The sequence below is a fragment of the Pristiophorus japonicus genome, chromosome 10 (genome assembly GCF_044704955.1).
Source record: "Pristiophorus japonicus isolate sPriJap1 chromosome 10, sPriJap1.hap1, whole genome shotgun sequence".
Taxonomy (NCBI): Eukaryota; Metazoa; Chordata; class Chondrichthyes; family Pristiophoridae; genus Pristiophorus; species Pristiophorus japonicus.
The window spans coordinates 187922051-187945626 of record NC_091986.1 but is presented as its reverse complement, the minus strand read 5'-3'; the positions used below and the strand labels follow the sequence as shown (position 1 = coordinate 187945626).

At 45.2% G+C, this 23576-nt stretch overlaps 1 protein-coding gene across 1 annotated transcript in view; it reads right to left on the bottom strand.

Moving 5' to 3' along the window:
• Positions 1-23576, bottom strand: part of LOC139275233 (rho guanine nucleotide exchange factor 17-like) — a 550636-nt gene that overhangs the window by 194256 nt on the left and 332804 nt on the right. The window contains exon 3 of the mRNA XM_070892404.1: positions 5893-6075. Coding sequence (XP_070748505.1) covers positions 5893-6075 — 183 coding nt within the window. The remainder of the gene's footprint in view (positions 1-5892; positions 6076-23576) is intronic.

Genomic DNA, 23576 nt, shown 5'->3' with positions numbered 1-23576 from the left:
CATCTATATATCATCACCAACATCATCATAGGCAGTCCCTCGAATCGAGGTTGACTTGCTTCCACGCCAAAAAGTTCACAGGTGTTTCAATGAAGGACCTAATGTTCCAGGTCCCGAACTAAATTTTGAAGGGTGGAAGATGCCTGTGCGTGGATTTTTTTAACGTGTGGTGGCCGTTGCACACCAGCCACCACACGGGCTTGACAGAGCTAGGTCCAGTGGCAAGGGTTACCCAAGACGACTGGAGACCAGCTCTGCTGCACGAAGCTAGTGCGCATACGTATCGTAGTGTGGGCTGGCCCATGCTGTCCCTGGGCCCACGCCTCTTCTGGGGCCTGAACTGGGAGCAGAAGGAGCAGTGTGGCAGCCTGGCCCAGCAGTCTGCGTGGATCCCAGCCAGGGGCGCTGGGCCAGCCTGCCAGCATCATCGGAGCAGGCCGGGGAGCGGAAGGTTAGCAGCATGGTGACCTGGCCCAGCACCCCCAGCCCAGTGCCATCTATATATGTGGCTAGTGAAGACAACATGCAAGAGGGAATTAGATTATTAAAAGATAATGGGAAGGAGCAGGGAAATACGATTAGAATAGATAGGTCTGATGTGGAGCACGCACCAGCACTCCATGAAGAGCCTCATGTGGTCCTATAAGCTTCTACAGTTGTTCTGTGGGGCACCAGACCACATGTGATTCCATATCAATTGCACAAAGCTGTCAAATTTCACATCTCAGATAGATAAGCAAGATACCATTAAAGCTATTTTGATCAATCTTACAATCTCTACATTTTCCTCATAACCTCACGACTTTAACTGGAATGGGAACATCTTGTAGCTTGTCCTGGAACATGCACTTTAAAAATTCGTGCTGGTTTAGTGTTATTGTTTAAATTCTTTTTGATGAACTCACCACAAGGTGGCTGAATTCCAAGCCGGGTCCTCGGTGTTTGAGGATTGGCTGAGAAGGCAGGGCATAGCTTCATCTCGTCTGTGCTCCTGAATCTCCTGCTCCTCCGCCCAAAACAAAGATTCCAATCTCAGAAACAAAGTGAAAAATGCAGCCCTGATAATCAGACTCTGTGCCGCGGGCTGAATTTATCAAAATAGATCGGTCCTGAGTATTTGTACGATCGATACTCAAGGTTAAGATCATTAAAAGACAATTATTTTTGTTCGATATTTCTTCAAAGTCTCTTTCGTGATGTGGGAGGCTGACGATGGATGCTGCATAATCTGGCCTGGCAAAGAGTTAACTGGTAGAGAAGGGGTAACAGCATTATAAGGGAAGGGACTTACAAAAGTGTTTGCACAAGATTACCACCTGAGATGTGTTACTGGCTCAGCAATGTTGCAGTGCCAGCAGGTTGGAGAAATTATTCTGACAGGATACCTAGTAAACAGCAGTCAACATGAATTCTGAAGGGGAGAACCCTGTTTGACCAATCCTCCTTGACATTTTGGAGGAATTGATCCTCAAACTGTGCTGTGAACAGCCATATGACAAGTATCTAGACCTAGAAATTAGTCCTTGGCAGTAGCGGAATGGCCGCCCGTTATACACAGCGTCTGATATTCTGCTCCATTCAGCCCCACTCCAGGAACTTGAGCACATAAAAAAAAATCTAGGCTGACACTCCAGTGCAGTACTGAGGGAGCGCTGCACTGTTGGAGGTGCCGTCTTTCGGATGAGACGTTAAACCGAGGCCCCCGTCTGCTCTCTCAGGTGGACATAAAAGATCCCATGGCACTATTTCGAAGACGAGCAGGGGAGTTATCCCCGGTGGCCTGGCCAATATTTATCCCTCAATCAAATTGACAAAAATAGATTATCTGCTCATTATCACATTGATGTTTGTGGAAGTTTGCTGTGCGCAAATTGGCTGTCGCGTTTCCCACATTACAACAATGACTACACTTCAAAATTATGTCACTGGCTGTAAAGCACTTTGAGATGTCCGGTGGTCATGAAAAGCGCTATATAAATGCAAGTCTACGAATCATTTCTCCACAGTGACAGAACTGAGATTATGTAATCAGCAGCGTAGAGGGCTGTGGCCACCAATTTAGACCCCATTATACTGTAGTGCCATGCATTGATGCTTCAACACACCACCTGCTCTGTTATATATATCCGAGCGGGGCACCGGATCCGTTGTTCCAGTTTCTTTTGGCAAGAGGGGGACCTGCATGGACTAACTGTTTGCCAAAGTGAGGTATGCTCACCTCCGTTTGCAGACACAGATGTGCGGATACTGACAGGTGGGTACAGAGCACCTGTCTAGCATCCCTCCATTTGAAGGGTAGAAAGAACTGGCAATTATAAAGCGCCTTTCATAACCTCAGGATGTCCAAAAGCACTTTACATCCAACTAAGTACAGGTTGAACCTTCCTTATCCAGAACTCCCTTATCCAGAACCACCCCTCGTCCAGAACCATTCCCGGCCACCGGGTGGCACATGTGCAGAACTCTGACATGAACAAATTGAAGTCCTTCCTTGCTGCCAACTCCCGCAATCGTTGGCCTGACCTCGCGATCCACTGCACCCAACCCCCCCCCACCACCTCCCATGATCTCTCTGCTGCACTCCCAGCCCCAAGCCAGCTAGCGCCGATATCCCCTTGCTCAGTACTTGTACCATCCAATTTAACGTGACCACCCCTCGTCCGGAAAAATCCCTTATCCAGAACAGGCCAGGTCCCGAGGGTTCCAGATAAGGGAGGTTCAACCTGTACTTTAAAAGTGTAGTCACTGTTGTAATGTGGGACACACGACAGCCAATTTGTGCATAGCAAAGTCCCACAAACAGTAGTATTAGAACAGTTAATCTTAGCTTGAAGGGGTGTTAAAAAAAAAACACCTGGCAGAATCAATGCTGCAGCAGCATACCCTACCCAACACACCAATCATTGAGTGGTTAAACATGCAGAAGCCATAGCAGGGAGGACCCAAAACATATAAATCTAATTTAATCAACAATAAATGTCACAGAGCCAGATATGGCTCTAGGCCCTTGAATATGCAAATGACGAATTCCACATATTCTGGCACATCAGAAAAGGAAAGAAAAATCAGAGTGTGTCGACTTGGGTCTGCTCCCACACAGCTTCCAGCCATTTTATTTGATGGCGTTGGCAACAATTGCAATCTCAAACCTGGAGGCAGGGTTCTAAAGGGAATTCTGCAGAAGCGCTGCCACTAGAAATACTAATACTCACTTAAAAGAGGCGTTTTTCACCAGTATCTCCAGAGGCAGTCCTGTGGCAGTGGGTATATATAAATACTCCCTCTTAAGGCAGAGGCTGCTACCTGTTCAGATCAGCAATGTAGTTTTGCAGTCACAAATCTGCAGTTCTTCCACAACCATTGGGGTAATGCAGCAGCAAGGAACAACGATGCAAATTGGATTTGACACCCTCAAAGCCTCCTTGAAAAAATGTAACATCCACACCGACTCTTGGGAATCCCTGGCCCAAGACCGCTCAAAGCGGAGGAGAACCATTCCAGAAGGTGCCACACACCTCGAGTTCTTCGTCGGGAGCACGTGGAAGCCAAGCACAAACAGCGGAAGGAGCGCACGACAAGCCGAGCACGTCACCCACCCGTCCCTCCAACCACCGTCTGCCCCACCTGTGACACAGACTAGAACCCGCATTGGTCTCATCAGTCACCTTAGAGCTCAATTTAGTGTGGGAGCAAGTCATCCTCGACTCCAGGGGACTGTCTAAGAAGAGAAGACGACTGCAAATCAAAGAAATGTTGATCCAGAATGTGCAACTGAGTCCTCCACAGTCTGTCTCTTCTCCCTGCTTACAGTAATATAGAACCACTCTTTGAGGGAACTAACGAGAAGCAGAGCAATGCTTTCACAAATATATCTATATAGTGTATTAAAAATCGTGCAGCTGCATGCACATCCTGTCCCCTTTTTCCATTATAAATTCCTGTCATCACATTTGCAATGTAAACTGCCTATGTGAACCTGGCATGCTGGAGCACCAACCCTGGCGGGAGAGTGTAATTACAGCATGACAAGTTTACATAGGCATTTCCCATTATAAATATGGACATGGGGATTTATATAGGGGGGGAAAAAATATGATAGAATAGAATGTGTGACTTTAAAATGGGTACGGAACGACATCTGTGTGCGCTGGTCCAAATGTCCCCTGCCTTCTAACACTGCTTCACCTGAAGACTGCACTATGTCTTATCTGCCCAGGAGATTGACTAGTAATACTAGTAAGTGGCAATAATTAACCTCATTTTCACCGAGGATAGCTGTAACTCCACTGTGTCTGTGGCCATGGTTGACAACTCTGCCTTTGGCAGTCAAAGGATTTCCACAGGAGACTCTTCCACGGCAATAGCAGAGGGGATTCTGAAGGATTTTTCTTCACAAGACCAACACCTGAAAAGAATATCAGTGATCCAAGCCATGTACCTCCTTCAGAAACATAAATTCAAGGGACATCGATCTTTTTTTGAATTATTAAAGGAATACTCTGTCTCCAGGAACAGACTCCGATCGGTATTCACTAGAGGACGAAAAGGAACAAAGGAAACCAGTATCTGATTCAGATTTTACTTCCAACGAAGGCCACTATCTTAGCTATTTTTCCAAGACAACACATGGAAACACATTTACTCTCCCTGACCTGCTGTAAGGACAGGGACAGGAGAGGTACAGCCACTCTAGGCATCGGGCTTCTTGTAATACAAAATAATACGTACAGTCTAGAGTGTTATACAAAGATTGTTAACATGATCGAGGTGTTCAAATAATGACATAAACCTGAACAAAACTGGGGTGATTTATACAGTCATGTAAACCCTGAGGTGATGTTGTAGCCTGTAACACACTACCAATTACTCACATGCTGCTTTTTAATGTTTTTCAACAGCAACAATTTTGTAAGTTGTAAAATATATGCCGCATTTCACTAACTGCATGATGGGGTAGCCTGATTCCACAATGGGGGCACTGATAATTCCCTATTGGATTTCTTGGTGACTATCTTATATTGATGGCCTCTAGTTATGCTCTTCCCCACAAGTGGAAACATTCTCTCTGTATCTACTCTATCAAAATATTTCATAATCCTAAAGACCTCTGTTGGGTCACCCCTCAGTCTTCTTTTTTCAAGAGAAAAGAGACCTAGCCTGTTCATCCTTTCCTGATATGTATACCCTCATATTTCTGGTATCATCCTTGTGAATCTTCTCTGCACCCTCTCCAGTGCCTCCACATCCCTGTTGTAGTATGGCGACCAGAACGTTTTACTGCATTTAAGGCGCTATATCAATGCAAGTTGTTGTTGTTGTACCACTACTTTGAATCTTGCATTCGGTCTAAAATGTAATCAAGGCCACCTTTTTCTGAAACTTGTTGATTCTTGGTCCACTGTGTTTTGAAATGCTTACGGCACGCTGCCTCACTGTACTATGCAGTAAACGTTCAGCTTCCAGGACCTACACTGTGAAGAGTGCAGTTTAGACACAGGAGCATGTCTCGGCCAGCGAAACCATCACAGTTGAATTGGACAAACAAGCTCAATGTGACCGACAACAATAATATTGATGTACTCCTGTGCTGGCGCCAATATTGTAACCAGTACTGGTTGACCCTCATTGTTGAAATATTCTCAGTGGTGTCATACGAAGAGCAACGTACTTTGATTAAATGAACTGCACATGTAACATGCACTGCTCTCCAAGACTGCCCTGAAATCAGCTGGAGGTTGTTGGAGATTTGCTTTGTGAAGGAGAAACAGCTGCAGGAATACATAAAGCGAACTGCGTTTCAGCCAGCCAAAACTCAGCTCCTTCCAACCCCACTCCAGCTCAGTGCAAACTTGGCCTTTATTTGGAAGGGGTGTACGTTTGTGCGGTACTCACTGTTTCAATCATCAGGTCGCCCACTTTCTGTTTCTCATGCCAGTTTTGGACACACTGGTGAGCTTGTTCTAGAAACTTCTCATGATGCTCCAGGATTTCCGGAATCTGGAAAAACATATCATCCACAAGGGCCAGGTCACAGATACATGAATTTTCCGGCTGCTTCAGAGGCCTCATGTATCCCTGTCAGAGAGAAATATTAAACCAGTTATTAATCAGCAGCAGTAAACATGATCAGTAAATCAGTTAACATTATACACTGGAATTGCCTAGAATCAGAGTCTGTTTTTCTACCTCTTTGAGAAGTAAAAACACGAGAACATAAGAATTAGGAGCAGGAGTAGGCCATTTGGCCCCTCAAGCCTGTTCTGTCATTTAATGAGATTATGGCTGATCTGATCATGGACTCTGCCCGTTCCCCATAACCCTTTATTCCCTTATCGCTCAAAAATCTGTCTATCTCCGCCTTAAATATATTCAATGACCCAGACTCCACATCTCTCTGGGGCAGAGAATTCCACAGATTTACAACCCTCTGAGAGAAGAAATTCCTCCTCATCTCAGTTTTAAATGGGCGGCCCCTTATTCTGAGACTATGTCCTCTAGTTTTAGTTTCCCGATGAGTGGAAATATTCTCTCTGCATCCACCTTGTCGAGCCCCCTCATTATCTTATATGTTTCGATAAGATCAAAGCAGCTGATGGTCGACAGTTTTCAGCATTTATAATGTTGTTGCAGCACTCAGCAAACCCGTGAAACATGCTTGACTGACGCCGATTGCAATCACTTCTGAGTCGGGAGGTTGTGGGTTCGAATCCCACTCCAGGGACTTGAGCACATAAATCTAGGCTGACACTCCGGTGTAGTACTGAGGGAGGGCTGCACCGTCGGAGGTACCATCTTTCGGATGAGACATTAAATCAAGGACCTGTCTACTCTCCCCAGTGGACGTAAAAGATCCCATGGAACTATTTTGAAGAAGAATAGGGGAGTTATCTCCGGTGTCCGGGCCAATATTTATCCCTCAACCAACGTCACAAAAACAGATTATCTGGTCATGATCACGTTGCTGTTTGTGGGAGCTTGCTGTGTGCAAACTGGCTGCCGCATTTCCCACATTACAACAGTGACTACACTGCAAAAAGTACCTAATTGGCTGTAAAGCACTTTGAGATGTCCAGTGGTTGCGAACATAGAAACATAGAAAATAGGTGCAGGAGCAGGCCATTCAGCCCTTCTAGCCTGCACCGCCATTCAATGAGTTCATGGCTGAACATGAAACTTCAGTACCCCCTTCCTGCTTTCTCGCCATAACCCTTGATCCCCCGAGTAGTAAGGACTTCATCTAACTCCCTTTTGAATATATTTAGTGAATTGGCCTCAACTACTTTCTGTGGTAGAGAATTCCACAGGTTCACCACTCTCTGGGTGAAGAAGTTTCTCCTCATCTCGGTCCTAAATGGCTTACCCCTTATCCTCAGACTGTGACTCCTGGTTCTGGACTTCCCCAACATTGGGAACATTCTTCCTGCATCTAACCTGTCTAAACCCGTCAGAATTTTAAACGTTTCTATGAGGTCCCCTCTCATTCTTCTGAACTCCAGTGAATACAAGCCCAGTTGATCCAGTCTTTCTTGATAGGTCAGTCCCGCCATCCCGGGAATCAGTCTGGTGAATCTTCGCTGCACTCCCTCAATAGCAAGAATGTCCTTCCTCAAGTTAGGAGACCAAAACTGTACACAATACTCCAGGTGTGGCCTCACCAAGGCCCTGTACAACTGTAGCAACACCTCCCTGCCCCTGTATTCAAATCAACTCGCTATGAAGGCCAACATGCCATTTGCATGTTGTGCTATAGAAAGGTGCTATATAAATGCAAATCTTTCTTTCTAAATTCTGATCCTCGTGTGCTGCCTGGTTATAGTTATTGCGCAGTTTTAATGTTTCTTGGCACAAGTGCAGTGTCTCAAACAATCTGAAGCTACGACAGGAAAACAATGAGATGGTCAACTCCTGGAGATACCTGGGAAGCTGATGTCAATCATTGCATCCCAACTCTGCAATGCCCGAGACCAGCGAACCCAGTGCAGACTGCGAATCAAGCTTAGAACCGTAGACATTTTTTGTTGACAAATTCAGAACCACTTTCTTATTAACTAACTTTGAGAAATTTGTAAATAAATGTTTGCTATTTGCATGGAAACTATGAAAATGTTCTTTATATTTGACTTTATTTGCTCCAAATACAATAGAGAGGACATTTTCTGTCACGACCAATAGAGATTAAACCACTCTCCATTGTTTGAACTGGGCAGCGAAATGAGGTAATAAGTCTGTCTACGTGGCAAAATGATGGAAATATGTTGGGAGTGTTAAGGAATACAACCTGAAGAAATAGGGACAATCAGAATTATTCATCTTGGAAGTTGATCTTGAATTTAACAAGTAAAACAGATTTTATTGATTTTCATATGTCCTGGAACCTTAGTGGTAGCACCAGGTGGAGATTCGGCACATGTGTTATAACCAACAACTTGCATTTATTTATGGTTATTAATATAGTAAAACGTCCCAAGGTCCTTCACAGAAGCGTTAACAAACATTTTTGACACTGAGTCACATAATGACGTATGAGGGCAGGTGACCAAAAGCTTAGTCAAAGAGGTAGGTTTTAAGGAGCATCTTAAAGGAGGAAAGAGAGGTAGAGAGGCGGAGTGCTTTAGTGGTGGAATTCCAGAGCTTGGGGCCTAGGCAACTGAAGGCGCGGCCACCAATGGTGGAGCGATTAAAATCAGGGATGCGCAAGATGCCAGGATTGGAGGAGCGCAGAGATCTCGGAGGGTTTTGGGGCTGGAGGAGGTGGAAGGCTTTGAAAACAAGGATGAGAATTTTAAAATTGAGATGTTGCCGGACCGGGAGCCAATGTAGGTCAGCGAGCACAGGGGTGATGGGTGAACGGGACTTGGTGCGAGTTAGCATACAGGCAGCCAAGTTTTGGATGAGTTCAAGTTTATGGAAGTTTACATAGAAACATAGAAAATAGGTGCAGGAGCAGGCCATTCAGCCCTTCTAGCCTGCACCGCCATTCAATGAGTTCATGGCTGAACATGAAACTTCAGTACCCCCTTCCTGCTTTCTCGCCATACCCCTTGATCCCCCGAGTAGTAAGGACTTCATCTAACTCCCTTTTGAATATATTTAGTGAATTGGCCTCAACTACTTTCTGTGGTAGAGAATTCCACAGGTTCACCACTCTCTGGGTGAAGAAGTTTCTCCTCATCTCGGTCCTAAATGGCTTACCCCTTATCCTTAGACTGTGACCCCTGGTTCTGGACTTCCCAACATTGGGAACATTCTTCCTGCATCTAACCTGTCTAAACCCGTCAGAATTTTAAACGTTTCTATGAGGTCCCCTCTCATTCTTCTGAACTCCAGTGAATACAAGCCCAGTTGATCCAGTCTTTCTTGATAGGTCAGTCCCACCATCCCGGGAATCAGTCTGGTGAATCTTCGCTGCACTCCCTCAATAGCAAGAATGTCCTTCCTCAAGTTAGGAGACCAAAACTGTACACAATACTCCAGGTGTGGCCTCACCAAGGCCCTGTACAACTGTGGCAACACCTCCCTGCCCCTGTACTCAAATCCCCTCGCTATGAAGGCCAACATGCCATTTGCTTTCTTAACCGCCTGCTGTACCTGCATGCCAACCTTCAATGACTGATGTACCATGACACCCAGGTCTCGTTGCACCTTCCCTTTTCCTAATCTGTCACCATTCAGATAATAGTCTGTCTCTCTGTTTTTACCACCAAAGTGGATAACTTCACATTTATCCACATTATACTTCATCTGCCATTCATTTGCCCACTCACCTAACCTATCCAAGTCACTCTGCAGCCTCATAGCATCCTCCTCGCAGCTCACACTGCCACCCAACTTAGTGTCATCCGCAAATTTGGAGATACTACATTTAATCCCCTCGTCTAAATCATTAATGTACAATGTAAACAGCTGGGGCCCCAGCACAGAACCTTGCGGTACCCCACTAGTCACTGCCTGCCATTCTGAAAAGTACCGATTTACTCCTACTCTTTGCTTCCTGTCTGACAACCAGTTCTCAATCCACGTCAGCACACTACCCCCAATCCCATGTGCTTTAACTTTGCACATTAATCTCTTGTGTGGGACCTTGTCGAAAGCCTTCTGAAAGTCCAAATATACCACATCAACTGGTTCTCCTTTGTCCACTTTACTGGAAACATCCTCAAAAAATTCCAGAAGATTTGTCAAGCATGATTTCCCTTTCACAATTCCCTTGGACCTATCATGTCACCATTTTCCAAATGCGCTGCTTTGACATCCTTAATAATTGATTCCATCATTTTATCCACTACTGAGGTCAGGCTGACCGGTCTATAATTCCCTGTTTTCTCTCTCTCTCCTTTTTTAAAAAGTGGGGTTACATTGGCTACCCTCCACTCGATAGGAACTGATCCAGAGTCTATGGAATGTTGGAAAATGACTGTCAATGCATCCGCTATTTCCAAGGCCACCTCCTTAAGTACTCTGGGATGCAATCCATCAGGCCCTGGGGATTTATCGGCCTTCAATCCCATCAATTTCCGCAACACAATTTCCCGACTAATAAAGATTTCCCTCAGTTCCTCCACCTTACTAGACCCTCTGACCCCTTTTATATCCGGAAGGTTCCAACTTGCACACCTGTGCTGGGAGTGCAAGATCACTGATTCAACCAAGTATCTATAGTGTAATATGCATTATGTAATATTACGTGTAGTGAATTGCATAGTTCGTGGCAGATAGCATCATTTATATTGTAAGGCATAATGCACAATATGATATATATTATAGAATATATTACATAATATATAATGTACTGGTATGCTGTGTGATATAACATATAATGCAATGTATTGGTGTGTGGCATTAAACAACAACTTGTATTTATATAGCACCTTTAACGTAGTGAAACGTTCCAAGGTGCTTCACAAGATTATTATGAGACACTGTATATATTATATAATATAAAGTATAATGTGTAATCATTCAGAGGTTTTCAAACTTGCGTTTGTGATGGAATCCCAAGGAGTCTGACAGGCCAACAGATTTCTTCCCAGAAGGGATATGCTAGGCCCCAAAAAAGTTACCAGCAAAGTTTAAAAAGTGTCGATCCCAGAGAGCAGAACTGCCAACCGCGAAAGACGTGTTTCGCAGTCCACAGTATTCCTTTCTTGGCTCAGGATTAAGGGAATCCTCAGCCTGTCCTGCTTAAAATTTCAGCAGCCAGCTGCCTTGGCAGCCTGAGCCCTTGTTCGGCCTGCAGCAGAGGAAGAGTGGGGGACAGAGTTAATATGGATGACTGAATCATGGGTCCAAAGATCCCGTCATGTGCGGCCCAAAGAAGCTGACTAAAAATGCCCAACCCAGAGACACTTCTTAGTTCTCAGCAGTCTAAGAGTACCTCTGCTGTCACAGGGCCTGAACGAGGGAAGAAGTGAGGAAGGAGAAAGTAAGGCAGGATCGAATCGGAGAGACAGAGGAAAATAGAAATAAAAGAGGGAGACAGTATGAAAAAAAAGGATAGCAAGGAAAAAAGTGCGAGTTAAAGACAGCGGGGTAAATTTTGACTTAGTGCGATAGTGTAAAATGGGTCATCATCATCATCATCATAGGCAGTCTCTCGAAGCGAGGATGACTTGCTCCCATGCCAAAAAGTGATGAATTCACAGGTGTTTCAATGTTCCAGATCCTGAACTAATATTCCAGATCCCGAACTACATATTGAAGGGTGGAAGATGCCTGTGTGTGGATTTTTTTTAAACTTGTGGTGGCCGTTGCACACCAGCCACCACACGGGCTTGACAGAGCTAGGTCTTGGTCCAGTGGCAAGGATTACCCAAGATGACTGGAGACCAGCTCCGCTGCACGGACCTAGTGCGCACACATATCGCAGTGTGGGCTGGTCCGCGCTGCCCCTAGGTCCTCGCCTCTACTGGGCCCCGAACTCACACCTCTCCTGGGCCCCGGTCACTTCCCTCTATGGACTCTTGCCGCTCCTTCGCCCCTCCTGCTGTGCCTGCCCGCACTGCAGTCAGCGACCTGGCTTCGCAGCCGTCTCCCTCCTGCAGCAGCACGCGCTGCTCCCTGCAGTGGTATGCCGCCGCACGCTGCTCCCTCCAACGGCCCCGGCCTGCTGATGGTCTTGCAGGCTGGGACCGCGCCGATTTCCGGGCTGGGCCACCGCACGCTGCTCTCACCAATGGCCCCGGCCTGCTGATGGATAATCGCGAATCAGCCGCCCGTTTTACATCTCTCCCGGATTTTATTTCTCAAAATCGGGAGAGATGCAAAGCGAGCTGCCGATTGGCTATCGCCCATATTACAAATGTCATGTCAGTATCCAACCCCATGAGAAAAGAACCGGGGAGGAATTTTGACTTTAGGCAATAGTATGAGACGGCGATATCGATTCAGCCGCCCGTTATGCATCTCTCCCGATTATTAATCCTAATTTGACTCCAAATGGAAATGAAAACCGGAAGAGACCTATAACGAGCGGCTGAGTTAATATCGCCCATTTTACACTATCACCCAAAGCTAAAATGATCCCCTCAGGCCGCAAGAGACAAAAATAAAGATAAGAAACAAGCAAAAGAAAAAGAAAAAAAGACCTGTAGTTATACAGCACCTTTCACGACCACCGGCTGTCTCAAAGCGCTTTACAAACAATGAAGTACTTTTTTTTTTGGAGAGTAGTCACTGTTGTAATGCAGGAAACGTGGCAGCCAATTTGCTCACAGCAAGCTCCCACAAACAGCAATGTGATAATGACCAGATAATCTGTTTTTGTGATGTTGATTGAGGGATAAATATTGGGCAGGACACCGGGGATAACTCCCCTTGCTCTTCTTCAAAATAGTGCCATGGGATCTTTTACATCCACCTGAGAGGGCAGACGGAGCCTCGGTTTAACATCTCATCCGAAAAATGGCACCTCTGACAGTGCAGCACTCCCTCAGTACTGCACCGGAGTGTCAGCCTCGAATTATGTGCTCAAGTCCCCGGCGTGGGACTTGAACTCACAACCTTCTGACTCAGAGGCTAGAGAACGAGAGAATGAAAGAAACAAGAGCAAAACAAAAATGAGAATAACAACAAATATTTGGGGGGTGGGGGTGGGGGTTCGGTGAGGAGAAGACAGTCCAGGATGTCCATGAGGTCATCAGATTTCTAACTCTCTGGCTTGGCACTCTGTATGCTACAGTTCTCTGTTTTTTTTAAACTTAGCTAGCCTTTTGTTTATATTGCTGCATGCTAATAAAAAAAGCTTTTGCCGTGATAGCACTGTTTTAATTTTTGTAGCTGGTATTGCCTTTTGCACGCTGGAACGAAGGAGTGTATTAATCTTTGCAGGGGTCCCCCAGGAATGTGCCAATAGTTTCAGAGGGTCCCTTGCAATTTTCCGGTATTTGCACACAGAAAAGTTTGAAACCACTGATTTAAAGTGTACAGGGGCCGAAATTCGGTGCTGCCCGCCCTGAGGTGGTGGCACCTGCTGCTCGCTAACTGTAGCGCCGGGCGATGTCTACCGCCTCAAAGTATGATATTCAATTGTTTCGCCCCACGAGGGGAGTGAAGTGCTAAGTGAAGCGTTCCACACTCCTCTTCGGACGTTAAAGAGCGATAGCGCAGGAGGCCTACTCAAGTTTTTTGGCGCTGGGATGTCGGCATCCTCGCGCCTGAAGCAGGAGAAGAAATCTTGTGGAAAATTTCAATGACCTACACTCATCCTTCCCCACTGCTGCCACAGATAATTAGAAGTCAGACCTTGCTCTCCAGACGATACCGCCCTGGGATTATCGATGGACCGACTGCTCTCCCTGTCGGAAGTAGCGGCAGGCGAAAGGAATCAAGTTTGTGACCGCGGCTCTCCAGGGACGTTGCACACTCGATGACATCACCGGTGCTCGGGCGCTAATTGGTGGCACTAATCCTCCGAATTTCAACCCTATAGTCTATTATAATATATAGGGTATGCCATTTGGTAACATAAATACAATGATAAACTCTTTAAATACACTGGAGATGCTCACTAGCTGTGAGCGAGTTACCAGGCAATAATCCTATCAAGGGCTCCAGATCATGTTATCCACTGGAAGCAAAACTGGAGATGTTTGCAGTCAATGGCTGAATTTCTCCAACAGCTATTTAGTATATATTTTTTTAAACTAGCTGATTACCTGTGGTGTTCATCACAGCGAGTCAAAGGATATGCTTTTTTATAACATTTGGGCTGTTACCAACAAAGTATGACAAGAAAAGTGTAACACTTACAGGAAGTATATGCTAGACACAAAAGGCCATCGTTTGCGGTAGGACTGAATCTAACGGTATCTGCTGTTAAGCAGACTTCTCTTGCACGTTTAGGTTTTAAAATTTGTTTTGCGTGGCAAGTTGCTGAAAGTGCGAGCGAGGGAAACCGGGCATCAAGGACCCGAGTGAACAAGGCAAGCGACTGTGTATATTCTTAACCAATCAGATTGTGAAATTAACAGCGGAAGGACTGAGAAGGAAGTAAATTAGAGTGGGTGAATTCACTGTCACATCAGGTGCAGAAAGAGAAAAGAGAGAAAGAAAGATTGGATTAAGAGGGAGCGAAAAAAAAGACAGAAAGAAAAAGTTTTTAAAAATTTATAATTTTCAATTCTATATCTTTTTAAAATCTCCAACAACAATAAAAACCTGAAGGAATGAGACTTCACACTTGAAATAGTTAATTTTCTGTGCCAGGGAAGTTCAAGGGTACTTAGACTGGAATGGGCAAGAATTAACTCTGGCAAATTTAGTTCGTATCTATCGTGCAAATACAGCAACTTCACACCATTCAATGCATGTCAGTGGTGAGGCAGACAGCGAGATGCTGTGTTCACAAAGCTAACTGTGGAGCGGTGCATTTCGGACATCAACTGTTGGATTTCCGCATTTAACCACGCATCTGCTCCTCGCCTGCTGCAGCATTTGCGCATAAATTTGGATTGGGCTGCCAAGAGCTGTCAAATTGTGGGTGGGGTGATTGAACTGGCCAGGATGTGTGACGGCGGTGTGAAGGGAGAGTTGCTCTGACCACCTTATGTCTGCCTCTACAGTTGCACATTTTGTCCCACACCCTCTGCTTTAGCCCCATCACCCCATACACCCACCTCCTCCTTACCACATAAGCTGCTATCTCTATTCTCTGCATTATGTCACTGCTGTCAAGTACTACTGCCTCATCACGTCCAGTCACTCTGCACTGCACGATCTGTTGCTTCTTTGCCACTTCTGCTGCTCATGCTTGGTCAGTGATCCTCTCGCCCCTGATCTCTTGCATACTCTTTCTCCTTACTTGTTCCTGTCTTCTCCTCCCATTCCCCTTCCCCTTCTTCCTCTCCTATGGAAGCAAGACCCTGCCAGATACAGTGTTTAAGAGACTTTTAGTATATTCTATATTGATAGATATATTCAGAGGATCAATAATTTGATATTTTAACAAATAACACCTAGAATCACTTCATTTGAGCTAACAGCCATTTCCATTAAAGTAATATTATATGAAATGCCTCGTTTGATACAAGATTATTGAATATAGTATTATACAAAATGGATATTTAGGATTGATTGTGGTGTTTTTATTATTTTTTATTTATTAGTTCTTGGTATGTGGGCATTGTTGGCAAGACCGGCAATTACTGCCCATTCCTATTTGCCCTTGAACAACTGAGTGGCTTGCTAGGCCACATCAGGGGGCAGTTAAGAATTAACCACGTGGTTGTTAGTCTGGAGTCACAAGTAGGCCAGACCAGGTAAGGACAGCAGATTTCCTTCCCTAAAAAGCATTCATGAACCAGATGGGTTTTTACAATAATCCAGTAGTTTCATGGTCACCATTATGATACAAGCTTTTTATTCCAGATGTGGTAACGAAGGGATTCCGAATGTCATCTTAAACCATGAGCCCAATATCTGCATTATTTATAGCTGTCATCTGACCCCAGGCTGAGATTATCGCTGTGAAATCACTGGGCTGGTGACTTCACCAGGGGAGGTTGTTCAATTTTCATAGCAAAGCAACCCTCAGGATATACAATACTAATGTCTCGGTGTTTGACACACAGCCCAGCCTAGCTACCTCTTCAATCTCCAGTCTGTGCTGGATGAACGGATTTCAGCAATGGCTGGGGTGCTACAACAGGTCTCAGCACCCTTCGAGCAAGAAAAAGAATCAGTCAGGTTTCACATTTTGGATTACATGGTGATTTAGATTAATACAGGATTTCCTTTAATCACTAAAGAGAGTGAACAGATTTACTGTCAGTGAGGCTTTTATGAAATTCTAAAGAACAGTTAATTTCACTGCAGACTATTCAAAGTGAAGAGCATGTAGAGGACATACAAGGGGAAAGGTATGAGGCTGGATTTTCACAATGTTGCTGCCTCTCGACACTTGGAAAAGCATAATTCAATCAAGCAGAGCCAGCATGGTTTTATGAAAGGGCAATCATGTTTGACAAATTTGCTGGAGTTCTTTGAGGATGTAATGAGCAGGGTGGATAAGGGGGAGCCAGTGGATGTGGTGTATTTGGATTTTCAGAAGGCGCCACATAAAAGGTTACTGCACAAGATAAAAGTTCACGGGGTTGGGGGTAATATATTTGCATGGATAGAGGATTGGCGATCTAACAAAAGACAGAAAGTCGGGATAAATGGGTCATTTTCCGGTTGGCAAACGGTAACTAGTGGGGTGCCGCAGGGATCGGTGCTGGGGCCTCAACTATTTACAATCGATATTAGTGACTTGGATGAAGGGATCGAGTGTAATGTAGTCAAGTTTGCTGATGATACAAAGATGGGTGGGAAAGCAAATTGTGAGGAGGACACAACAAATCTGCAAAGAGATACAGACAGGCTAAGTGAATTGGCAAAAAATTGGCAGATGGAGTATAATGTGGGAAAATGTGAGGTTATCCACATTGGCAGAAAAAATAGAAAAGCAAATTATAATTTAAATGGAGAAAAAGTGCAAAGTGCTGCAATACAGCGGGACCTGGGGGTCCTTGTGCATGAAACACAAAAAGTTAGTATGTAGGTACAGCAAGTAATCAGGAAGGCAAATGGAATGTTGGCCTTTATTGCAAGGGGGATAGAGTAAAAATGCAGAGAAGTCCTGCTACAACTGTACAGGATGTTGGTAAGGCCACACCTAGAGTACTGCATACAGTTTTGGTCTCCGTATTTAAGGAAGGATATACATTGGAGGCTGTTCAGAGAAGGTTCACTAGGTTGATTCCGGAGATGAGGGGGTTGACTTAAGAAGATAGGTTGAGTAGGTAGGGCCTATACTCATTGGAGTTCAGAAAAATGAGAGGTGACCTTATCAAAACATATAAGATAATGAGGGGGCTCGACAAGGTGGATGCAGAGAGGATATTTCCACTCATAGGGGAAACTAAAACTAGGGGGCATAGTCTCAGAATAAGGGGCCACCCATTTAAAACTGAGATGAGGAGGAATTTCTTTTCTCAGAGGGTTTTAAATCTGTGGAATTCTCTGCCCCAGATAGCTGTGGAGGCTGGGTCATTGAATATATTTAAGGCGGAGTTAGACAGATTTTTGAGAGATAAGGGAGTAAAGGGTTATGGGAAATGAGCAGGTAAGTGGAGCTGAGTCCGTGATCAGATCAGCCATGATCTTATTGAATGGCGGAGCAGGCTCGAGGGGCCAAGAGGCCTACTCCTGAACCTATTTCTTATGTTCTATGTTCTGTTCGTGTCCTGGAGGGGCAGTAATGGAGGCGGCGATGGTTTCCGGGCAGCTGACCAGCTCCCAGCGTCCTGCCGGGAAAGGAGATGCCGGTTTTGTGGGGGAACAGAGCAGCACTGCCCGGGAGCGTCAAGCTGGTGTGCAACACCGCCAGTTTCAACTGTGCTTTGAAATTTATTGTGCTCTGAACCTGTAGCGTCCATAGCACGTCGTGGTGGAACCGCCTGGAAAACCAGGTGGTCAGAACTGTCCCAGCAGCGGTGAGTGATGAAATTGGTGAATGAGCTAAGTTTGATTGTTTTGTTTAGTTTTATTTTTGCAATCTAGCTTTTTACGGGGTGTTTAAGGTATTGGGAATGTTTGTTGTGTTTTTAGGAGCGATTCTTTTTGCCACAGAATCCTCTCTTAAGGCTGTTTCGCAACGGATTTTCAGTTGCTCAGCCAGCCTAAAAGAGGTGCGCTCCGTCGCACACTCAGGACTCAGCTGTTGAATTTTGCTGACTGAGACGCAAACTGTTCCCGGGCGCAAACTTACCGCCCTGTCGCCATTACCGCCCCTGTTATATATGCATACTGTAGATGTACTCTCTGTGTAGTCACTGTATAGTTGCATAAGATGGAGACTTGTTTACCGGAGGTACCATCAACAAGGTTCACACTGTATACACTATGCTGGCACCACCAGAGGGTGCAACTGGTGGAGGCCCAGGGGTCACCTGTACACCACAGGTACCCAGGTATAAAAGGGAGTCCACTATGTGGTATCCTCACTTTGGAGTTATATTAAATGGACTAAGGTCAAGTACAATACTTTGCCTCATGGAGTCATTATCAGAGCATCTAAAGACATAAGAGCCCCAAAATGAGCAGAACTGAAAATCCAGCTCATGACATTTAGTTATACCTCACTGATGAGGCTAACTCCTAAAACTCTGAACCGATTTACGAAGCAATCTTAGCAATGAAATATCAGCAGCTGTCACACAGTTCCCCGCTACATATTCTATTTATATGTAAAAAAGGAGTATGGAACTGATCTGAAAGTGCCAAGTTACTTGAGCTCATTCGGGGTGGCAGTACGCCATCAGAATTGGCCTTTTTGCCCCTCAGTTAAGGAAGGAAAAAAATGAGCAGGTTCAACATCATTACCCTATGACCCCTTTCGGAAGGTGTGTGCTTGTGACTGTCGGATTAGGGCAGGAGGCGACAATCCGCTGACACTCACTGTCTAGGATTCACATGAAGAATGACCAATTATGTGCGGCATTGTCCACCAGTCAGTGGCTTCAGGAGGAGAGAAAATTCAGGGGAGCGGGGTGGAAAATAAATGATGAATAATGGCTGGAAAATAAAAGTGATCCACATTTGGATCCTTAAGTAAACTTTAATCGTGGAGATACCACTCCAACACAAGGCCTACCTAGCCAAACACAACCTGCAAAGTGTCTAAGTGTCTTCAGATCATCAGGGCTCTCATTACGACACCATTAATGTAGAATTAATTGGAAGAAAGTGTCAGCTGAGCTCATTGGTAGCACTCTCTGAATCAGAAGGTCGTGGGTTCAAGCTCCACTTCAGGACTTAAGCACATAGTCTAAGCTGACACCTCAGTGCAGTATTGCGGGAGAGCTGCATTGTCAGAGATGCTGTCTTTCAGATGAGATATTATATCGAGGCCCTGTCTGCCTACAGTTGGATGTAAAAGATGCCATGGTACTATTTGAAGAAGAGCAGGGGAGTTCTTCCAGTATCCTGGCCACATTTCAACCAACAACACCAAAACGTGATAATTTATCTCAGACATTGAGTGTGTAGGAGCTTGTTATGAACAAATTGGCTGCCGCACTTACACTTCAAAGGTAATTAATTGGATGTGAAGTGCTTTGGGATGTCCTGAGGATGAGATAAGATGCTATATAAGGTGCATGTTCTTCATTAAATTAATTACAACCAAATGGTCAAATGGAAGCTTTTATTGGCAGATTGGCACAGGTAGAGTATAAAGACAGTGTGGAGAATGGAGAACTCTCAGATCATAGTATCACAGAAGTTTACAGCACAGAAGGAGGCTATTTCGGCCCATCGTATCCATGCCTGCCAACAAGAGGCTATCCAGCATAATCCCACTTTCCAGCTCTTGGTCTGTAACCCTGCAGGTTATGGCACTTCAGGTGCACATCCAAGTACTTTTTTAATGTAGTGAGGGTTTCTGCCTCTACCACCCTTTCAGGCACAACCCACTCTCTGCGTGAAGAAATTTCCCCGCAAATTCCCTCTAAACCTTCTACCAATTACATTAAATTTATGCCCCCTGGTTGTTGACTCCTCTGCTAAGGGAAATATGCCCTTTCTATCCACTATATCTAAGTCCCTCATCATTTTATACACCTCAATGAGGTCTCCCCTCAGCCTCCTCTGTTCCAATGAAAACAAACCCAGCCTATCTAATCTGTCCTCATAGCTTAGATTCTTCACTCCCGGCAACATCCTTGCTAATCTCCGCTGTACCCTCTCCAGTGCAATCACATCCTTCCTTGTGGATGCGGTGACCAGAACTGCACGCAGTACTCCAGCTGTGGCCTAACTAGTGTTTTATACAGTTCAAGCATAACCCCCCTGCTTCTTGCATTCTATGCCTTGGCTAATAAAGGCAAGCATTCCGTATGCCTTCTTAACCACCTTATCTACCTGTCCTGCTACCTTCAGGGATCTGTGGACATGCACTTCAAGGTCCCTTTGTTCCTCTACACTTCTCAGTGTCCTACCATTTAATGTGTATTCCCTTTCCTTGTTAGCCCTCCCAAAATGCATTACCTCACACTTCTCTGGATTAAATTCCATTTGCCATCCACCTGACCAATTGATTGATATCTTCCTGCAGTCCACAGCTTTCTTCTTCATTATCAACCACGCAGCCGATTTTAGTATCATCTGCAAACTTCTTAATCATACCCCCTATATTCAAATCTAGATCATTGATGTAAATCACAAAAAGCAGGGACCAATACTGAGTCCTGCGGAACCCCGCTGGAAACATCCTTCCAGTCGCAAAAACATCCATCAACCATTCCCCTTTGCTTCCTGCCTCCGAGCCAATTCTGGATCCAACTTGCCACTTTGCCCTGGATTCCATGGGCTTTTACCTTTTTGGGACCTTATCAAAAGCTTTGCTAAAATCCATATACACAACATCATACACACTGCCCTCATCGACCCTCCTGGTTACCTCCTCGAAAAATTCAATCAAGTTAGTCAGACACAATTTTCCCTTAACAAATCCGTGCTGACGGTCCTTGATTAACCAGTGTCTTTCTAAGTGAAGATTTATCCTGTCCCTCAGGAGTTTTTCCAATAATTTTCCCACCACTGAGGTTAGGCTGACTGGCCTGTAATTACTCGGTCTATACCTTTCTCCCTTCTTAAACAAAGGTACCACATTAGCAGCGCTCCAGTCCTCTGGCACCACACCTGTAGCCAGAGAGGATTGGAAAATGATCGTCAAAGCCTCTGCTATTTCCTCTTTTGCTTCACTTAGCAGCCTGGGAAACATTTCATCCGGGCCTGGTGATTTAATACCTCCTCTCTCATTATATTTATTTCATCTAATATTTCACACTTCTTCTCCTCAATAGTAGTGTCTGCATCACCCCTCTCTTTTGTGAAAACAATTGCAAAGTATTCATTTAGAACCATACCCACATCTTCTGCGTCCACACAGATTACCCTCATAGTCTCTAATAAGCCCTACCCTTTCTTTAGCTATCTTCTTACTCTTAATATATTTATAGAACATCTTTGGGTTTTCCTTGATTTTACTTACCAATAATTTTTCATGCTCTCTCTTTGCTTTCCTAATATCCTTTTTAATTTTGCTGCTGGACTTTCTATCTAGAGATTCTGCAATATTTAGCCCTCCGTATCTGTCATAAGTTTAACTTTTTTTCTTTATCTTATCCTGTATGTCCCTCGACATCCAGGGGCTCTAGATTTGTCAGTCCTATCCTTTTTCTTTAAGAGCACATATTTAGCCTGAATCCTATGGACCTTCTCCTTAAATGCCTCCCACTGCTCTGACACTGATTTATCTTCAAGTAGCTGTTTCCAGTCCACTATAGTCAAATCACTTCGCAGACTAGCAAAGTTGGCTTTTCCCCAATTTAAAACTTTTATTCCTGGTCTATCCTTGTCTTTTGCATAACTACCTTAAATCTGACTGAATTATGGTCACTAGCACTTATGCTGTCCCACTGATACCCCTTCACCTGCCCAGCTTAATTCCCTAAAACTAAATCCAGAACCGCTCCCTCTCATGTTGAACTTGCTACATACTGGCTAAAAAAGTTCTCTAGAATGCATTTTAGGAATTCCGCACCCTCTATTTCCTTCACACTAATTTTGTCCCAGATATTCTGAATAATACATGCACAACTCCTGAGTAAGACTTCTGCAACTTTACTTGTGATGATAAAGTCACGAGCATGCCTTCCTTACTTCAGGGATATGCGGTTGTTTCTAGATTATGTGTGCCTGTACATCTTTGCATGACAAAGTACAACTCTTGCTTATATACTTAATCATGTTCATCTCATTTGTTATATGTTATAATTCGCATAGTTATAATTTTATATTATGTACAACGTCCTTTTATAAGTACTTACGAGAACAAAGTAAATTATAATCAGATGATAATGTTTCCCCACCCCCCTCCAATGGTATGCACACAATTAGAACTCAAACAGGATGTTCTAATTAGGGGCTAATTTGCATGCTACCTACGCACATAAAAGGTTGTTGTACTTGCAGAATAGGCACTCAAGCGAAGGGAAAGTAGCTAAATGGGCCCCATACAAGCAGCTGTGACAGACAATGAGTAAGGATATCTCGACAGAAGATAATCAAATACTTTGCATGCTCAATGAAAGAAAAGATGGTACTTTTTTCTCTCTTAATGGACTAAATGCATCGTAACTGGAGGAAAGCAGTACTCTACGTGAACACGAGATAACAGTTGAGTGAAGAGGACATCAGCAGGACCCTTTGTTGGGCATGGTTCTCGTTCGATCCTCAGTGTTGTATACATATTCATTCATATTGCCATTCAATATCATACAGGATCTCAACATTGCAAGAAAAGCTTTCACTATAGCCCATTCATTTTGGGGGAAGAGGACAAGACTGTTGGAGCATGGTTCCATGGAGATATGAGAACTTCAGTTACCACGCTGAAGTGTTCTTTCATCATGTGTTGGTCCAGACAATGGGCCCAAGTTTCCACAAGAAAACAAACGGGCGCCCCTCTGAGCTGGGCGCCCATTTTTCGCGCCTAAAAAAATCCTCGATATTCTGCACCTACTAACAGGTCCTCTGGCCCTCGGCGCAGTCAGCACGAGCTGTGGGGGGGCGGAGCCAGGTCCCGGCGCTGAAAACAGTGCCGGGACCTCTGCACATGCGCTACAGTCGGCACGCAAGTGCAGTAGCTCCAGGCGCCGAACTGTGTGGGAGGGGCCCGAAGCACGCAGCCCCTAGCCCTGGCCCAATGGCCTCACTGGGGCTCCTCCCACGGCCAGCTCCTGCTCCCCGCCTGACCAGATCCGACACTCGCTCCACCCACCCCCCCACCCCCGCCCGCCGACCAGACCCGACCCGACACCCGCTCCGACCCGACACCCGCTCCCCCCCCCCGACCCGACACCCGCTCCCCACCCCCGCCCCGACCCGACACCCGCTCCCCCCCCGCCCCGCCCCGAGACCCGACACCCACTCCCCCCCCTCCCCGCCCCGAGACCCGACACCCGCTCCCCCCCCGCCCCGACCCGAGACCCGCTCCCCCCCCCCGACTGACCCGACCCGCGCTCCTGTTCCCC